This window comes from Eleutherodactylus coqui, chromosome 13, assembly GCF_035609145.1.
Source record: "Eleutherodactylus coqui strain aEleCoq1 chromosome 13, aEleCoq1.hap1, whole genome shotgun sequence".
Taxonomy (NCBI): domain Eukaryota; kingdom Metazoa; phylum Chordata; class Amphibia; order Anura; family Eleutherodactylidae; genus Eleutherodactylus; species Eleutherodactylus coqui.
In genome coordinates this window covers 59096667-59117595 of record NC_089849.1, presented here as the reverse complement: position 1 = coordinate 59117595, position 20929 = coordinate 59096667, and the positions used below count along the sequence as shown (strand labels likewise).

At 45.4% G+C, this 20929-nt stretch overlaps 1 protein-coding gene across 2 annotated transcripts in view; it reads right to left on the bottom strand.

Moving 5' to 3' along the window:
• The window catches only part of GSS (glutathione synthetase), a 30072-nt gene extending 10049 nt beyond the window's left edge, over positions 1-20023 (bottom strand). The window contains exons 1-9 of one of the 2 annotated variants that reach the window (XM_066586632.1): positions 20004-20023; positions 6017-6152; positions 4996-5141; positions 3880-3955; positions 3649-3788; positions 2694-2810; positions 1926-2006; positions 1255-1332; positions 1061-1127 (exon numbers count right to left, since the gene is read on the bottom strand). In XM_066586632.1, coding sequence (XP_066442729.1) covers positions 1061-1127; positions 1255-1332; positions 1926-2006; positions 2694-2810; positions 3649-3788; positions 3880-3955; positions 4996-5141; positions 6017-6145 — 834 coding nt within the window. In that variant the 5' untranslated portion in view covers positions 6146-6152; positions 20004-20023. Of the gene's footprint in view, positions 1-1060; positions 1128-1254; positions 1333-1925; positions 2007-2693; positions 2811-3648; positions 3789-3879; positions 3956-4995; positions 5142-6016; positions 6153-12045; positions 12148-20003 lie in introns of those variants that run through there. The other variant, XM_066586631.1, reaches the window with a different exon arrangement.
• Positions 20024-20929: the final 906 nt, after the last annotated feature.

Genomic DNA, 20929 nt, shown 5'->3' with positions numbered 1-20929 from the left:
TTTTAAACAAATTTTTACATTTTCTTTCAGTCCCTATAGGGGACAAGAACTTGCAATGCTTTGATCGCTCCTGCAATGTGATGTAATGCCACAGAATCACATTATACCCCGATCTGACAGACAGATCAGAAGGCCCCCAGCTGCCATGGCAACAGCACAGCATCCTGCAACTTCATCACAGGTGCAATGCGGGACCCCCGAACATCGATCGGGGCATTTAAAGGGTTAACAGCTACAAGCAGCGGCACGCCTTACTGGAGCTATTGCGGGCGGGTGTCGGCTGTAAGAACACCCGCACTGTATAGAGTGGGATTGACCCACGATCAACCTCCAGGACGTAAATGTACATCCCGTAGCGTTAAGAGGTTAAATTAATCTGTAAAGCTTGAACTTGATAAACCTAAAGCCCCATGTACATGCAACGATTATCGCTCAAATTTCATTAAAGCGATGGCTTTTGAGCGGTAATCATTGCACGTAAACGCTTCCATCTTTCACTATTCGGCTGAACAATGATTTTTAGAGGAGCATAAAATCCATCATCCAGTCGGAGAGAGATAGCAGGGACCACACCCTGTGTTCTTCACACATTACATTGTATTCAGAAGACAAAGCAGCTGAGTGCAAAGTCCAGACCACATGCTGGGATTTGCAGACAGCTGCTGGGGGCTTATTTACATGCAAATGAAGCTGATAAAGTGCTAATGGCCATTAGTACTTTATGCAAAGTGAATGCTAGAACTGTCAATCTGTCAATTGTTTGAAAGATGTCTTTGCGTGTAAATCTGCCTTTACATGGGTCAAAAATAAATAAATAAACAACAACCACTGACATGCAAGTCATAATGTAAATTTCCCAGTAATCCAATTATGGTAAATTTTAGATAGGACAGATTAAATAAAACCAAGGATGTGTGACACAATGACCAACCACCAAGAAAGTTGTTAATGCACTTATAGTATTAATTTTTCTGCACCGACTATCATTATTCTATATTCAAAGAATAAACTCGGTTCCCTCATGAATTTAAGAGAAGCTTTATTAGCTGCAAGTACTGACCTGCTCCATGTAATCCTGAGGCATGTATCCAGTTCTGAAGTAGGCTACTGCAACCTCATATCCATCCCTAGAAGAAATGGTCATGATAGCATGGCTCAAGTATGAATAATCAATGAGGTAATAAAAAAAAAGTAAAGAACTAGAAGTAATAAGCATCACAACTGAAAGGGATGGAAAGTAGTAGAAATACATACACGTGTAGACATTTCTTGTCATCCAGGGATCCCCTCTCGTAGACATCCGTGAGACGTCTCCTAATCACTTTGATATTTCTATAGAAGGAAAAATGGAGGTGAAGCATTGTATTCATTTTTCAGCCATACGCGCTGCTGGCAGAGGCCGTGTATGGCATTGCGCATGCCCGCAAATCACACAATCACAATCACAATCACAATCACAATCACAATCACACACACACTTTTTTTTAATTCCTTGCTCTGCTCAGAGTGAGGATGTGTATGAAAACGCTGCCCCTACACAATATATTACATATGGACAGCATATCGTACGCTGCCCATACACAATATATTACATATGGACAGCATATCGTACGCTGCCCATACAAGTGTATAGGGCTAACACTCCGTACAAACAGAGAAATAGAGCATGCTGTGATTTTTTTCTCTTGTGCATCGATATGCAGTGCCTACACTCCGATGTGCATGGGTCAATGAAAGTCCATTGACTTTCATTGGCTCCATTCACCACATATCACATGAACATGCAATGCACGCGTGATACGTGGTTAAAACATGGTCACAGGCATGAGCCCTTACTTTGCAAAAAGAAAGCCCTTAAATGGTTGCAATGACGGAAAAATAGTTAGAGTCACAATGTGCTGTTTGTTTGTAAATCATCATTTTACCTGTTCCACAGCTCGTTCTCAATGTAACGGTGATCAAAAATGTTCCTCTGTACATTCTCAACCAAGAATAGGACAACAGCTCTGAAAAGAAAAAGAATGATATATAAGTGAGTAACCTAGAAGAGCTTATAGGTGCCGAAGCACTCTGCGGAGCGCCGTGCCCATTCAGCTGTCATTGCAGCAGTGTATAGACTACATAGACTTTTACCGCTCTGAGCAGCAATGGAAACAGCTGAAGGGCACAGCGCCCAAATTATTTATTCAGAACCAACATATTCCACAGTGCTGTACAAAAACTGCAATCACTCATGTCAATCTTCGTGAATCCTGTGCAAATAGATCATGTCCATGAAAGTAAGACACTATCAGGGGCGTAACTAAAGGCTCAGGGGTCCTGATGCAAAATGTGAGCTGCCCCCCCCCCCCCTCTATCTGTATCTGTACCCGTACCCATACCTAAACCATGCTGCACAGAGACATAACTTGAAGCTTCTAGGCCCCAATGCAAAACCTGTAACAGGGCCCTCAACTATAATGCTTTATTCATAGTACTGGGCTCCCTATATGGAGAAGAGAGACCTTATGGGCCCCCTAAGGCTCCTGGGCCCGGGTGCAACCGCATCCCCTGCACCCTCTATAATTACGCCCCTGGACACTATTATATATAATCAAAACAGCTAAAGTGAAATAAAACATGAGCCCCTCATGACTCATGGCTGTAAGATCAGGTATAAAGTATTTGCTCTGTGCTTCACAGGCAAGACTTACTTTGGAGAGCCATACAGTTCCCAGGCTTTAGCAATCCCTCGAGATATCCCAAGTGACGGGTTGTTTGACGGAATTTTAGCAGCTTCTTCCGGTTTCCCAAGTGCCTTCAAGACAAGTCTATAGAAATATGGAAAAAGCTTCACTTAGAACATGACAAACTTTACAACTCCAAGAAAAGTTTATTTTGCTATTTAATGTTCTGTACTAATTTGTCTCAAAAATAAAAAGGTGTATTTTTCTTTACAGTGACTTAACTTGATGTAATATCATGGCGTGCTGTGCAATCAGGGGGATTTATTTGCTTTTGAGCGATCATTTTGCATAAACTACTAATTGGTACTAATGCCCATTAGTACCTATTAGTAGCATGTGAGCTGCTGGGAGCTAAATTTATTCAGAGTACCGCCCGCTGTTCTCTGAATAAATTCCTTTTGTTCTGCCAGCGGGGCTGACAGCTGAGACAGTGCAATCAGCTGTTATCAGCGGTCCCTGGGCAGAACACAGTGTGCGGTCCGTCTTATCAGCTGTTCTGCTGAATGACGGATTTCAAGCCAAACTGAAATCCATCATTCAGCAGATAACTGAAAGATGGGCAGATTTACACGCAACGATTATTGCTCAAAAGATAGCTTTCGAGTGATAATCATTGTGTTTAAATGGGCCTTTGCAGTGGGTTTTGTTGTGTTAAAGGGTTGACCATCTTAGATTATGCCCATTTATTAGAAGGGTCCCTTTGACAACAGGTTAAAAGTATAGTATCCCTCTGTAATCTGTAAGAAAACCTAGCAGTAAGTGTTCAGTTTTCCTGCAACACCCCTACAGGGGAACTGAAGCATTACATGATGCTCAATATTATGAATGAGTATGAATTTCCTAATAAGGTATATGAAATTGGGTTTTCTAAACTGAACAACCCCTTTAATAAAAGGTAAACTGCATCATCAGGTATTCTTACTGGTGCACCGCTGGAGTTCGAGATGAGAGTCCGCCAAAACTAGCAGCAATAGTATTAATCTCGATCTGTTTCAGAGCTGTGGCGCCATCCGCTCGGCAGTCAAACATGTAGTCTGAGCGATTGATGCCTAAAAACACAGTCTGAAAAATAGGAATGACATTACTTAATAAAAAAAACTAACCAATCAGCAACAGAAAGTTTCATAAAGTTCTACACTCAAAGGTTACCTACCTGAGCCAAGCCCTCATTCAGCACATGCCTATAAATTTTGAAAAGCTGCTCTATGAAGTCGTCTACTTTTATGGCGCTGTAAAATAAAACAGGTATACTACTGTTATAGATTAGGTAAGTCACCCTGAGAAGAAACCGTGGAAGAAATAAAGGGTTAATATACTGCATAAGAATGCTACTGCGATCTTGGGATGGCCAGATACATAACAAGACATGAGATAATGAAGGAGTGAAAAATGTTTTGGCCAGCAGTCATCACTCTTGTCCTTTAAAGGGGCTGTCACATGAAAACAAGCTAGAAGAGGGACTAAACTAGCTGATCAGTGGGGGTCTAACCGCTGGGACCCCCTTGATCTCAAGAATAGAGTTTCTGAAGATCGCCAAATTAACGGAGTGGAAGTAGTGCATCGACACTGCTGCTTCATTCATTTTAATGAGACTGCAGACCATAAGTATATATGTCATAGTATGTTATTATTTAGAAGCCATTTAGTATCTATTACTATATAGGTAATAGTTACAAATTAAAGGGGTTTCTAGGGAATTATTCTCAGGATTGGTCATTAATAGTTGATCGGTTGGGGTCCACCGTTTAGCTGTTCACCAGACCCGCTGTCATTGCAGACATGCCTAGAAGTAAACAGTTCTGTCCACATTGTAGTGGCTGGGGTTGGTACTGTATGTGCAACATCCAAATCAATTCAATATATTACGACCCTGGCCCGCTGCAATGTTGATAGGGCTATCTGTTCCTGGCTTTGTCCACAAAACATTGAGACATTGAGGATCCTGAGTTATCTGGAGAATAGGTCTCAATAACAAAGTCCCGGAAAAGGGGAAGGGGACTTGTTATTTGTATAGCGTCCACTTATTTCGCCGCTCTGTCAGGTAATTTTGTTTATTACTCATGTTACCTCTGGCTCAGAGGTAAAGGCTCAGTCAACCTTGAGCCATCTAGCTGAACCATATGGGGATTGAACCCGCAACCTTCAGGTCGTGAGCGAGAGCTTAGGAATGCATTCTGCTGCCTTAACACTCTGCACAACACGAGGCCCTTTAAGCAAAATTATTAAGTCTCATGATCACATGACTTTACCGAATATGCATTTTCTATACCTGGAAAGTGTATTCTCCAGGAATGAAGGGCTCTGGCTGAGACGATCCACCAGCAAATTGAAATCTTCTTGGACAGACTTTGCTTGTTCAAAGAGGGCTCTCGGTACAGGAGAAGGAAGCAGAGTGAATGGAGCAAAATTCACTGCCTAATACATAGGGGAAAATAAGAATTGGTAAATCATAATAGGCAACATTATGAAATATCACCACATTACAGGGGTTTTCTGGTATCCTTAAAGGGTTTGTCCAGTTGCAATAGCGGACACGCCAGGAGAATGACACCCGAAAGCTGCAGCGGTCACAAGGTGTCCCTTACACAACAAAGGTTGGGACGACCACGGGGCTGCAGAGCCGAATCGCAGGGGCTGAGGACGATTAAGCACCACTGGGTTTATTATTTTACTGGTTGTACTGAATTGTAAAAACTAATTTGCAACCACACAACCCCTTTAAGATAGGCCAACAATGCCAGATTTGTGTGGGTCCCACTTCCCGGACCGCAACTATTCTCAAAGCATTTTAGATTTGTCACCCCTACCAGTACCTGACACAATGAGGTGCGTACAAATGCAGCATGCTGAGCCATTTGATTTCTGGTAAGTTTAGCAGAATCTGCAAAGGCGGCCCCCAAAGGAACCCCTGACAGATGTGAACAAGGCCCCACATTGCTCACTGACCAAGCAGACCATTAAACAGCAGTATGTTTAAGCAATAGGATTATAGCGTTTTGTGTTACCACCTCATATCCCTGTATTCTAATTTGATGTAATTTTGCTTAAAAACCAAATAATTTAATTGTTATTTCAATATTTTTTCAGAAAAGGTCACCCCAAAAATATCATTGGATGTATATAGACTCTCTATACATCCGTATATCCAATGATATGATTTTGGGGTGACCTTCTGAAAAAAATTCATAACAATGAAATGCTTTGTTTTTGGGCAAAAGTACATCAAATTAGGATACAGGACTAGGAGGTTGTAAAAAAAAGTCATAATCCTAATGAGCAACATTACTTACATCGGATGAATTGGGGCTTTCTTTCGTTCTCATAACAACTCCTTGCAGAAGGGCCGCATCCATAGCAATGGGGGCTACCTCCTCAAGCAGCTTTGCATCGTCATATACATCTGCCCATAAGTCAGCCATATTGAAGCTGTGAAGAAGAGAAGATGTGTTAGCATATACCAGGTTTTAGACTCCAGGGAGTGTAATTTGAAGGAAAATAGGGTTGAATCTAGTCAAAACTCAGTTTTTAGGTTTTGGCTTTAAACAAAACATATTCTTAAGTATTCTCATTGAGACAATTACACAAATCATGCTATGTAAATAGATTTCTTAAAGGGGTGCTCTAACTATTAGAAAGCTTTTTCTTAGGATTTCCAAGATGAGGTTTTTACAGGATAGGTCGCCAGCTCTTTCCCTAACCCTCCCCATTTATGTGGGCTTGGGACCGGCGTATAGGAATGACTCCTGCACAGCACTGGATGCCTAGATGGCCCGTCTCAGGCTCACGTATTTTGGCCATGTAATGCGAGAGTCACTAGAAAAATCTATAATGCTTGGACAGATCAGTGGCAAAAGACCCGGCCGCTAAAGGACCCGGTGGCTGATACTATCAGAGCGGATACTGGCATGGATATCACACAACTGAAAGAAGCAGTGCAAAACCGAAAAACATGGAGCTCGCCTCTAGGGTCGCCGAGGGTCGTGAACGACTAAGAACAACTATTAGACGTAATGCATCTAGTGGACAGTGGGCATGATTAAAGAGCACACTCATCTGGTTAATCTACCCTCATAATGAACAAAACACAAATATCCACACACTGACCGACAAATTACCCCTTGCATTCCTAAAGGACCAGACACTTTTTAGGGATTTTACGCATGTGGTGGTTTCATGGCCCTAATTTCTTTTACTTGGGCTGACCATTTTTGATGCATTTTTCTGTAATATATAGGACTATTTTTTAATACCTTTTTTCCGCTGAAAAGGTTTTCGATTTTTTTGTTTCATTAGTAGTAATGTGTACAAAAAGGAAATATATATTTTTCTTAATTTATCGTTCTCGACTTTTAACCCTTTCCAGTCCAATTAGTATCCTGGTTTTCCTAGGGGCCTTACTCTTTTTCTGCTGTTATACAACGGCGCTATATGCTGGCTAAAGCCAGTACTGCATGAGGTGACAGGTTGGATAGGCTCTGACAGTAGAGAGGCTGGCAATATACAGTAAGAGAACCCCGAAGGATGTCTTCCAACATCGGAGCTGTACAGCCCTAAATCATAATGTCTTTAGACGTCAGACAGTGGATTGGAAAGGGTTAAAATGATTACATTTACACTAAAAAAAGAATACAGGAAAAGGTTCGCCATTTTGATATATAATTTGCATAGTTTCAGATTATGAAGTAGATGAGGAGACAGTTTATATTGGCGTAGGCCGTCATATATATATTATATTACACACAGTTTTGTAATTTGTTTTTCAGAACTTTTTGTAATAACTATGTCCCCAATGACGTCATACAGTTCAAGCATCTAGAAATTGCTGTCGTTTTGCTACAAAACTCGTTATTCAGTTACATCTCTGGCAGATATGCAAATGATTAGACTTGTGGTGTGATTAGACGAACGGTCTTACCACCTGAGACCCTAAAAGTGGTTCCCACCCATGGCCTATATAAAAGGCTCTCTAAGGCTACTTATATGTAGTGGACCTCTTCTACTGCTTGTGTAGAGCTTGTTGACCACTAGACGCCTCTACGATGCAATTAAAGACATTTTGCCAAGTTAACGGAGTTTGAGAGGGGGAGCAATATTGGATATTGAGAAGCTGGATGGTCGTATCGACGAATTGCTGCCACCTGGGCTGTTCTAATCACACTGTTAGGAGGTGTTGGAACCAATGGATGTGTGAGGGCACACACACAAAAGGCGACGGGGCCTAGAACGCACTCCACAGACCACCATTACAGAGGATCGCCTGATCATCCGACAAGCACGAGCAGCTCCAACGGTTTCATTGTCCACCATCCAGAGAGAGCTGGCGCCATCGTTACACCCGTGTCTGTCGGAACCATTTCCAGGCGTTTGGCTGAAGGACATTTGGTCTCACGGCGCCCATTACATGTACTGCCATTGACCCCACCCACTGTCACCGCTGTTTGCAGTGGAGTCATGAACGACAAAAATGAACTGCCTCGGAGTGCAACCAGGTTGTCTTCAGCGACAAATCCAGGTGTAGCTTGCGCCCTGATGACGGCCATGTTTGTGTCTATAGACCTAGAGGTGAGCGCCTCAATCATGCCTTTGCTGTAGAGCGGCCCAGTGCCCCACTGCTGGTGTGATAGTCTGGGGGCGGGGGGCATTCCATACAACCTGCCGGTCATCCCTAGTAGTGGTACGAGGGGCAATGACAGCTCAGAGATATGTTCAGTACATCCTGCAGCCATGTGTGTTCCTCTCATGACAAGAAGCAAGGATGTCATAGGAATGTCTCCACAACATTGTCACACTCCCATGGCCTGCCCAGTCACCAGATTTATCACCAATTGAACACGTATGGGACCATCTGAGACACCAACTTCGACAGCCTACAAGTTTGCACGATCTGGAGGCTGAGTTACAGCAAATGTGGAGCAATCTGCCGCAGAAAACCATAAGACCCTGTATGCCTTCATGCCCGCCCATATCACATCTTGTATCCAAGGTAGAGGCAGTACAGCAGGGTACTAGTGCCTCCATGCCCGCCCAATCACATCTTGTACCCAAGCTCAAGGCGGTATAAGGTACTAGAGCCTCCATGTATCAAATCTTGTATCTATGCTAGAGGTGGTACAACAGGGGACTAGAGCTTCCATGCCAATCCGTATCACATCTTGTATCCATGCTAGTGGCGGATAACAGGATACTAGAGCCTCCCCTCAAGGGTTCAGTTTTCTGCAATAAATTCTCCTTTTGCTCTAATACTGTAATCACTTACTTATATCAACGGTACAATCACACAGAGAAAGTTTCTTTTGCCCCAACAACACCTTCTAGGTGCACAATTTGTTTTTGACAATGAGTGCATGAAACCTCTGGGGGGCATTGTTTTTATATATTCTCTCAGCTTGCCACCGTAGCTGGGGCATCCATAGGAGCCCAAGTTACAGGGAAAACAGCCCCCTGTAGTGACAATAGTCACTGTGAGAGCTGGGCTTTGACCCTGCAGTTCTGACATGCAAAGGGTCGCCGGTGATCACACGATTTCCAGTTCCATGCGGGAGCTGGCAATGAGTACTATGTAGGCTGGAAAACGAAGGCAGAAGCAGGTAAAAACCGCCTCTGTCTTCTCCTTCGGGTCCTCAGCTGTCAAGAGACAGCTGAGAACCAAACCTGTTCCTGCTAGATTGTAGGAGCTTCAAACCCACACCATACTTTTATAAAGGTGCGGGATGAAAGCACAGGAACAAGTGCCAGATGTGTACGGCACTTGGTCCTTAATGGGTTAAAGAAAACCTGTCATGTCCTATGTCAAGCGAGTTGGACTGCATACCTTCACAGCCGCATCCACGTGGGTGGTCTCCACTGCCCAGTGTCAATCAAACGTCATGTCAGCAAATGACTCGGACCACCCACTCAAAAGTGTAATAGTATCAGCTTCCAAAAGTAACTAGGGGGGGCTAAAACTAAAATAAAAGCACTGTAGAAAGTAGCAAGGATGCGCTGTAGAAGTATGCGGCCAGTCTCACTTGTCAGAGAGCGTAACAGGTGCTCTTTATACCCAGAGTGGCTGAAGAAAGTCTAAGTCCCAGCGTGCCTATTGTCATCGTGAAGGTGGGAACACTGCAGAGGTTGTCAGAAAGTTATCTGGGAGGGAAGCCAAGAATCACAGACTCCAGCACTAGGAGATCAAGACAAAGAGGGAAATATTTGAGGATTAGTGTCCGCTTCACTAGGTTAGCTGTACACATGCAAAAATATGACTTCTTAAGAAGTTAATAAGCTGGTCAGACTAAGGCAATAACCCAACAATGCCCTCTTTATTCCAACTATTAATGTCTAACAGTAAGAATGCAATAAACTAAATCTCCAATCCACCCAAAACCGGGAGCTTGTTCACAGTCGCATCAAATGTCCCATTCAGAACCTCCATGGCCGGCACTTTACGGGTGTTGCATAGAAGTCTATTCCGGCTTGTAAAGTGCCAGAAGGAAACCGAACGGACTCCATTACAGTCAACGGGGAGCATTCAGTTCGTTTTGGTTCCGTGATAAGAAAGATCCGTTTGGCATGTGGGGGCCGTTTTCCAGAAGAACTTAGCGCAAATGTGAATAAGCCCTCAGTCTACCTGCAAATGACAAGTACACGGGAACTAAACTACTACCGTCAGGCCTTTAGGGAAGCGCTCTATGGGCTACTGAAAATACGGCAGGAAGACACAGGATTTGGTTTACTGCATAGTCATGGCAAATTGAGTGTAGGGGAGCTTTTAGATCAGCGGTTGTTACCCTTGTTGGAGGTACTGAACCCCCCAAGTTTCATACGTGCATCCACTGAACCCGCATCCACTGAACCCTTCATAATTGGAAAATTGGCAGAGTAGCCTTTTCATCGAATCTGGCTCTCTTTTCTCATGGCGATATCGTGACTTTGTAGCGTTCTTTTGCTCATTAAAAAACAAAACACAATACATGACCTAACAGGCGCTGTCAGCTCCGCCGCACTTCTCTCCGTAGGTCCCCAGCACTTGTTTGGAGTCTTAGCCAGCGCTTCATGGTCAAGGGTTTCAAAACCCCGCCTCCCGTGCTGGCTCTGATTGGTTCTCGAGCACCGTGGCTCAGCCAATCACTGCAGTTCTGTAGCTGACATTTGTCACTTGTGTAGAATGTAAATCTTTACTTAAAAGGAGTTGTGCGAAAGTTATAGGGGATAACTCCAGGATCGCTGGGGGTCTGACTGCTGGGACTCTCACTGATACAGACAATGGGGGTCCTGCTGGTCCCTAAGTGAATGAATCATAGGTCGCACAGGCACGCCGCTGCTCCATTCACTTCAATGATAGTGCTGGATATTACTGCATTCAAGCACTTTGGCAATCTCTGGCACTATCATTAACCCTTTCCAATCCACTGTCTGATGTCTGAAGACATTCTGATTGAAGGCTGTACAGCACCGGTCAGAAGACGTCCGGCAGGGTATTCTTACTGCATATTACTGGCCGTTTGGTTGTTGGGGCCCTCTCCGGCATATCACATACCGCAGTACCGGCTCTAGCCAGCAGACGGCGCCATTGTATAATGGCAGATGGAGAAGGCCCCATAGAAAACACTGAATCCAAAATTGGATTGAAAAAGGTTAAAGTGACTAAAGCAGTCAAGCGTCTGTGTGACCTACTATTCATTCACTCTGGGACCGACCAGACCACCATTGTAGGGATTGGTGGGTGTCCTAGCAGTCAGACCCCCGCTGATCATAAAGTTATCCCCTATCCACAGGATAGTGGATAACTTTATAACTTGGCACAACCCCTTTAATGGGATATGCAGATTACTTACCTGGAGGACTACAAAACCCCACCTGCTCTTGGATACTTGGGAAGTGCATTGTCAATGGCAGAAGTAACCAAACAGTACCTGGATTTTTGGGCACAGGCTCTGCTGGTGATCTCTATTACACCTCGACATGCCTGATCCTTTATTCTCAGCTTATACCCCTCTGCCCACTGAAATAAACAAGCATGCGCAGCCACTTTTATACTGGTACCAGCAGCAATCTTATATAATGCTGTCAGAAAGGCATTGCACAGTATTAGCACAACAGCGCCATTCCAGTCTATAGGTTGTCTCCGGTATTACAGCCGAGCTCGACTCACTACTAAGGTCAGGAACATTGCAACTGTCACAAATCTTCTTCCCCATAGGGGACCACTGTGGTACAAGCACTGACTTCATACAGGACATACTGCATGTCTATGTGATTACATAACACTAACTGGATCTATTAGACTGGAGATTATAATATTACAGGATTACTCTGCTCTACAGCTCATTGCACGACTCACCGGCTCCTTCAACTTCTCCAGTGTCTCTAGCTATGTATCACACTGCTCACAGTCCTTGCTACTTGTAAGGGAGGAGCGTTCCAGAGATGCATCTTCCCGATTGGTTAGCAGAACGAGGCTTGGAACACACATAGTAGGTGACGTTCAAGCTTCTGATTGGCCGTGATAGAAAGCTTCTATTCATCATGACAGTGCAGTAATCCGGCCCCAGTCTGGGAGGGGCGGAGTCAGAGCAGGCGAGTGCGAGGCAGTAAGACGGACTCTCCAGCAGGAGTGCTGCCCCCTGTCATGTGCACGCTGCCATTACTGCAGGACCTGCATCTATATACTTCTGTATATATGCAGCTGGTGGGATTCTTCCCTTCTGGGACCCACACAGGGCGCTTGTAGCTTGCAGACTGGAACCCTTTCACTGCTGGGGAGCTGACATGTTCCTCTTACACAGCAGTGAGAACAATTAAGAGTTTAACCCCTTAGTGACCAGCCAATATATTTGCTATTCATTGCATCTTTTGGGAGGCGAACAAAAAAAAAAAAAAGCAATTCTTGCATTTTAAAATGTATTTTTACGGCGTTCGCCCCGTGCGATAAATAACAATGCTTTTATTGTCTGGCGTTTAGAATGATGTAATACCTATTGTATGGCTTTTATACATTTACCTTGGTATTTTATCCATTTAAAAAAGGGTTTTATGGGGAAAAATGAGTTGTTGTTTTTTTTTTTTGCTTGTTTGTTTTTTTTAAATCTCTGTTTTCTTCTTTGTATCACAGAAGGGAAAATGTAAAATCAATCACTGAAAACTGCCAGATCCTTCCTGATACAGGAGGGCAGATGGCTGCATCCCCAATTACTGTCTCATTAGTGTCCCTCGCAGGTGTCATTGGCCCCCTCGTCAGGCAGTTTAGCCGCCTGCGTGTTGAGGGAATGCAGCCATCTGCCCTCCTGTATCAGGAAGTATATGGCCATTCTCTGTGATTGTTTGATTTTATATTTTCCCTTCTGTGATACATTTATATTTAGTGTAGGGACTCACAAGACACGAGGGGCCTTGACTATCTGCTTGTGAACTCAGGTTTTTGGCCAAAATCCAATTAATGCCTTGCATTTATTATCTATTATTTCCATGCAGTGCGGCTTTTAAACGCCGGGGGAGCCCAGGGTGGCAGTACCAATTTGGTTCACTTTTTGAGGTGCAGCGCAACCCGTCAAATTATTGTGGCGTCATTAATAGGATGCTGGTCTGCATGGTGAACTACATGTATCAGGAGGTCTGGCACTTTGTATCTACACTGTACAGGAGTATACACCAAGCAGCCACCCCCTCTATATTAAGAGGCTGTGTGAGTGGCTGTCTCATCGGTGTCCCTCGCAGGTGTAATTGCCTCCCTCATTTGTTCGTTTAGCCGCCTAGATGTTGAGGGGATGCAGCTATCTGCCCTCTTGTATCAGTAAGTATCTGGCCGTTTTCAGTGATGGTTTAGTTGTCTTTAAATTATAAGCTTTATTGCATTTTTTTGGATGTTATTTTTAGTCCTTCAAGGGAAATTGGAAGATGTTATGGTTCAATTGCTAGGATAGTACACTGAATTACTTAGGCAGCCTGCAGACGGCCAGGTCGGATCCTGCTGCGTAGAATTCTCGAAGTGGGATGTGGATCCGTGCCCCTGAAGAGGCCTGCGGCTTACCTGCTTCCAGCATCTCCTCTCTGCGCTGTGTGCCGGCTGCTGGCCAGCCACGCATACGCAGAGAGGAGCCGGCCCGTCACCACTGACATTTCTGTGCAGGCCTCTGCGAGATCCGCACAGAAATAGAACATGCCGCGATTTGTTTTCCGTGTGTATTTGCACGCGGACAAATCACAACCATCTGCCTAGGATTGTGTTATTTAATGCAATCCTATGCAGGCGGGCACCGGTGGAAATTCTGCGGGAAATCTCAGTACGGAATTTCCACCTGTGTGCAGGGGGCCTTAGGCTAGTTCCACGTGGGCGATTGCGATATATATATATATTTTTTTTTCTTGCTAAATTATTGCTGCCGTTCATGATTTTCTTGTGCAACTTTTTTAGCAAAAGTCGATAGGACTTTCTAACGTTAAAATCGCTGGTTTGTGTGCTGCAATGCGATTAAAAAGTAGGCTCCATAAGGAAACACGGGAGACTCAAAAAATGGACACATCACATAAAAGTAGAGATTGCCGCGATTTTTATTGTTCTTTTAACATCGCATCAGTGAAAACATCGCTAATAAGAAGGAAACCATTCTAAATAATTGGTTTCATAATCTGCTTTCTTACTGACTCTCGCATCGCACGATGTTATCGCCCGTATGGAACCACTCTTAGGGCTTATTCCCACGAGCTCTGATCTGAGCTGTCGCTGCTGGGTGTCTGCTGTAATAAACGCTTCATTAGTGTAAGACACTACACCTGTTCTGGTTGACCAGTGCTGCCCCCATGAGCAGTGCTCTAGTCAGAACAGCTTGTAGTGTCTTACACTTTGGCCTCATGTCCACGGTTGGTTGGATTCCGCCCATGGGAGCCCGCAGCGGGAGCGGACCCTGCCTGTGGCTGAGGACATTTTTGTACCTGTCCGGGTCTTCTCCCTCCTGTCCGCAACTTTTTTTTTTTTTTTACTCCTCCTTTCCTGTGGATCGGACAGCTTCCATAGACTTCAATAGAATCCGTCAGTGCGGGATCCGCACAGAAATGTAGCATGCTACGATTTTTTTTCCGGACCAGAAGGTCTGCAAATCAAATCCACATGCTTTAATTAATTTGCGGACGGCCATGCATCCCTATAGGCAGCTTCACGTAACTGGCTCAAGAAGAGGCAATTGATCTGTGGAGCTACCAAGGGGGGGGGGACCCCCACTGATCAGATATTTATGTCCTATCCAAAGGATTGGGTATGAACATCAGAGTCCTGGGAAACCCGTTTAACTCTCCAGGGGATGTTCATGCAGAGTTTTGGAACCAAAATCCTTGTAAAATCTGTGTCAAACTGGCCTTCCAGTTGAGCCATATTACAGACTTGCGTCTCAGGTGACATGTCACTTGTTGATGTGGTTTCCACAAGGGATAGCTCCTTGAAGATTAGTCTCATGAAATGAAGTATATCTGCAGTGTATGAAACTGCACATCTGTGGCAGGAGGGTGAGGGTTGGCCGCAGGTTTCTGCAACGTATTCTAGGCCGGATTTTACAAAACCGCAAATCGTGAGCAGACAGTTCATGTCCATATGCTGTATTGGGGTATATGGATCTCACATAGGAGGGTTACCTATTATAAGGCAGGACATAGAGCCACCACTTACAAACAGGAGGCATGCATATAGAACATAAACCACCACTGATCTGAATATCTGGTAAGGAAAGGCCATTGCTGGGGGTGCAGTCTGTAAGGGGTGTCTCTGATGACACAAGCGGTTTAATGACCACTAATAACACAAATGCAGATTGCTTTTTGATAATTTGCATTAAAGCGGTTGTCTCGCGAAATCAAGTGGGGTTCAGCACTTCTGTATGGCCATATTAATGCACTTTGTAATATACATCGTGCATTAAATATGAGCCATACAGAAGTTATTCACTTACCTGCTCCATTGCTAGCGTCCTCGTCTCCATGGTTCCGTCTAAATTCGCTGGCAGCTTGCTTTTTTAGACGCGCTTGCGCAGTCCGTTCTTCTCCTTTCAGCACGAGCCGCTTCAGTGTGCTCCCCGCTACAGCTCTTCTGCGCATGCGCAGACGAGCTGTCACTGCTCGGGAGCGCGCTGGAGCGGCCATTCTGTACCATCCTCTGTTAGAGGAAGGTGCAGAGCTGCCGAGCTGTCCGGAGAAGCTGTCCCGCCGTCCTGGTAAGTGATGGGCCGGGGGGGGGGCTGTCGCTGCCCTGGGGGGGGGCTGTCGCTGCCCTGGGGGGGGGGCTGTCGCTGCCCTGGGGGGGGGGGCTGTCGCTGCGATGTGCCGATGGGGGGGGGGCTGTCGCTGCGATGGGGGGGGGGGCTGTCGCTGCGATGGGGGGGCTGCCGCTGTGCCGGGGGGGGCTGCGCCGGTTACCTGCTGCCTGGCGGTGGGTGACTGGTCGGCCGTGTTCACTCCAAGGGGCCGGTCGGCGGCTGCGGGGCGTCTGGTTGTCAGGGAGACACAGCTGGTAGCGTCTCGGGAGCGCGCACGTCGGGCTGCAGCAAGCGAAGGGAAAAGAGCCGGCGGCCATCTTGGGAAAATTTTTATAAGTTGCTGAAACGCTGGAACGGTAAGTAGAAACCAGCTAGAAAAGTCATTTACAGGGGGGCTTAGTAATGTATGCTTAATTAGGGGGACTGGGCAAAAAAAAAAATCCACTCCTGCCTCGAGACATCTCCTTTAAAATCTGCTGCAGAACGTTTCCCCCATGTCTGAACTTAACTTTACGTGTGGATTTTGCAGCAGCTTTCTTCCTTTGCAATGAGCAAAATCCAATCACAAATGTTGTAACAAATTCTCCACCTACAGGATCCCTCTTGTATTCCAGTGAAATACTATTGATCACCTATCTGGGCCCCTGATCGATCAGTTGTGCGGGCGCATGCTGTCAGTGCCGCAAATACACAGAGGTCGGAGCGGAAATCAATTTGAGCCGCGCCAACCTCCCATGTAGTGGCCGGAGCTTGTAACTGCAGGCAAGGCTCCCATTGATGTCAATAAGATCCTGATGATTGGTCATCAATAGTATTTCACTGGAAAACCCCTTTAAATTCAGTCTTCTAGTGCCAAATTCAGGGACTATTTTTGAAGAGGTGATTGCAATATGTGGGCACTTAAAACTCATAAAACACAGCCAACATCCAGAACAGCCTATAGCCTCATGCACTTGGAGCAAATGGAGCAGCGGATCCCATGCTTGTCAACAAGTGCGGGCGCTCCGTTGCTCAATGTGCCCACAGATGTGCGTGAAGATTTCTTTCTCCATGCACAGAAGCAGATTTGATTTGCGGCCGCTATGTGCTGAAAATAAAATCAAAGCGTGCTCGGTTTTAGTTCGGATACGCAGGGATGGCTCCCATTGAAGTCAATAAAAGCTGTCCATGCCGCACCACTTCAAAAGTAAACTTTGAGCATTGCAGAAGTGTCACGGATCTGCATCATCGCCTAGGCCACGGCGCAGGGAAATCTGTACTGCGCATGTGTGCGGGCGGCACATCTGCATTACAGAAGAAAAAGAATTCGGACTGGGCAGCAGGATCGCCAGCAGCAGTGGAGGGGGGAATCCGTGCGGAATCTGTGTGTGCCTGTGTGCATGCGGCGTAAACCCAAACTAGGAGTGGGTTTAAATCAAAAAGATGCAATCTTTATTCTTCTTTAGGCCAATGCAGGTGACCGGGTCGGATTCCGACTGCGAGATCTCCCAGCAGAATGAGACCCTGTGCCCTGGCAGTGATCCCCGTGTACCTGTCATGTTGTCTTTTTTTCTGCTCTGCTGATGTGCCGGCTGGCACACCGGCGCACATGTGCAGTGCAGAGAATGCCGCGCCGGCGATGAAGTAAATCCACAGCGCAGATCCAAGACGACTCGTCACGAGACAGACGGCTTCCATTGACTGCAATGGAAGCCGTCCGTGTGAGGCTCACAATAGAATAGGACATACTGCGATTTTCTCCCCTACTAGTGGAAAATCGCAGTTAATTCCCGCTCATGGGCACTGAAAAGAATTTTGCAAAGCATGTCTATGGGTAGAATTTGCTGCGGGATGGGGAGGCGAACGCCCGCTCTGGATTCTGCAGTGCAAATATGCCCGTGTGCATTGAGCCTTATACATTCTCTCTGTGCAGGTTCCATTCCTGCTTTTGACCCACAGAGACTTGATGCAAAATACTGCCATGTGAAAGTGGCCTAAAGCATTTCGTAGACTGCACCAAAAGCTAATAGGTCTTCTCTACAGGTAGGGCGAAGAAAAACAAAAAAATACAGCTACATTCTGCTCTAATTTAAAGGGGCTTTTCAAGTTATTTTTTGTTGTTGTTAAAACTAGCTTCCCCATGCCCCAAAATAACAAACCAGCTTAAACTCACCACTTCCAAAAAGTTCCCACTGGCAGCTCGGGTCTCCACTCTGACATAATGCTTACAGGCTGCAGCGGCAGCCTGTATACGGCATATTATAGGCTGCAGCAGCCAATGACAACTCGGCAAACAATCAGGCAACAATCTGCCTCTCTCCTCCACTCTGGCGTTTGCAATGGAAGGGGGCTGGGCTAAGATTTGCTGCCTGCGGACAAGGGGGTGGACAGGAGCTTAGCTCTGCCCTCATCCCGCCCACTTCCATTGCAAACCGCTCGGAGGGGAGGAGAGGGGCAGAGAGCTGGTAGGGGGGGGGGGGGAAACGACTGCTCAGTTGGAAGCGTATATCGCCCGGCCGTAAAAACGCTGACCGATATACGCTCATGTAAATAAGGTTTACGGCAGAAGTTTTTTTTGTTTGATTTTTTTAAATGGTCAAGGCAAAAGTTGAACCTTAATGCCAATGAGGTGCTGTGGCATCACCTGAAGAAGCTGTGCGTACAATGTATCCCAGAAATATCGATAAACTGCAACATGTTTGCAGTGCAGAATGGCCAAAAATTCCTCCTCAGCACTTTACAATTCTTATTTGCAGCGACAGGAAATGTTTGAAGAAGGTGATTATTATAAGGTCGGCTTCACACGGGGGGATGCGTATTTTCACACGCCTGAGTGGTGTGTTTTTGAGGAATGGACTATTTTTTTTGAGTGCGCATCAGCTTATTTTACTGTACATTTTGCTCCCGCAAGGCATGTTCATTTGCGCATGGCAAACAAAGATACAACAACTGAAATGGCTACTTAGTCTTAACCCCTTGACCACCCACATGTGTTTTCACGTCCTGGGTGTCTGAGCTTTAAAATACAGGGCCGTAAAAACACACCAATCCTGTGTAGACTAAAGCCCCAGGGTCTGTGACGGCTCCCTGTTATCGGCTGCCAGAGATAGCTGAGAGCCTGGAGCTGTCATGGGAGGCCGCGGTGTGCGACCCCCCCAATCACGTGATCACCATTATCCGCCGTTACATAAAGGTGTAAAAAAGTTTAAAAAAAACAAAAAACTTACTTTCAGCTTCCCTCACGGATCGGATCAGTAAGAAGAGCCGGTGACGTAAGGTCATGCTATGTTAAGTACCCCGCTGCCATGACGTAACCTTATGTCCTGTGGTGTTAGGGGGTTAAAGGGGTTGTCCCGCGAAAGCAAGTGGGGTTCAGCACTTCTGTATGGCTATATTAATGCACTTTGTAATGTACATCGTGCATTAATTATGAGCCATACAGAAGTTATTCACTTACCTGTTCCGTTGCTAGCGTCCTCGTCTCCATGGTGCCGTCTAATTTCAGCGTCTAATCTCCCGATTAGATGCGCTTGCGCAGTCCGGTCTTCTCCCTTCTGAATGGGGCCGCTCGTGCCGGAGAGCTGCTCCTCGTAGCTCCGCCCCGTCACGTGTGCCGATTCCAGCCAATCAGGAGGCTGGAATCGGCAAATGGAACGCACAGAGCCCACGGTGCACCATGGGAGAAGACCTGCGGTCCACCGTGGGTGAAGATCCCGGCGGCCATCTTCGCAAGGTAAGTAAGAAGTCACCGGAGCGCGGGGATTCGGGTAAGTACTATCCGTTTTTGTTTTTTTTTAACACATGCATCGGGTTTGTCTCGCGCCGAACGGGGGGGCCTATTGAAAAAAAAACAAAAACCGTTTCGGCGCGGGACAACCCCAGAATTCCAGAATTCACTTCTTCTCCCTGCACTGTCGATGTTTTTCTCAACATGCTCAATAAAAAGACATAAACTGTCCAACTCTGTGTTATTAGTTTAGTTAGATTGTGCTTGCCTACAATTGTGACTTGCATAAGAATCAGGCCACATGTTAGTAGTAGTCAATGCAAAAATCTAGGTAGTTCCAAAGGGTTCACTTACTTTTTCTTGCAACTGTAATTAACAAATGTCTCTCTGCTGTAGTTTCTTTTCTCCTGGTGTTTCTCCAGTCTGAGCCCTCTCAGCTGATTAGAAGTTGTAAGTGAACTTCTGGCTAAGTAAACTTTCTCTCTTACGACATCTATTACCTATTAAATAGAATGACTAGAACCAGAATTTCATCTTTATTTTTGCTCATCTTTAAGTAACCATTACTCTCCAGGCTTCTTCAGTTAAACGGTCACCTTGAAGTCCGGCATACAGAAGTACATAACTCTTAAACTGGATTAACCTATGGCACTATTATGTATATTTTCAGCAACATGAGGGGGGAGGGGAGACATATGCTACATGACACCATTCTACCACTAGAGGGCACTTGGGTCTTTCATTTGACTTGCGTCTTGTATACTGTTCTATATCAGGGTAATCGCAATGTCATATGACAAAACAAGCAATGATTGGCAATGTGTTGACATTGTGACACTCAAATAGGGTGTGACCGTTGTAAAAATCCAAACCTGCTGGATTTTGGGCTGCATGCAACTTTACCAGCATAGACTTCAATATAAGTTGCTTTTACATACACCCATAGTCGTCCAAGTAATTTCTCAAAAGTGCAATTACTAGCAACTGTCATCCAGGATAACACGGGACCCGACAGGACAAGCGGTGAAGGATCGCTCACTTATGGAAGTTGTTTAATTTTTAGCTAACTTAAAAACCAAGCTACTGTTGGCTCGTCGTTAATTAATACCCGACTGTTTACTCTGAATGTAGTCGGACAGCTGAAAGAGATCTCTGCCATGCTCCGTCTCCATTCAATAGCGATAATCGTTGCGATGGCTGTCAGGTGCTTAAAGGGGTTGTCCCGCGAAACAAAGTGGGGGTATACACTTCTGTATGGCCATATTAATGCACTTTGTAAT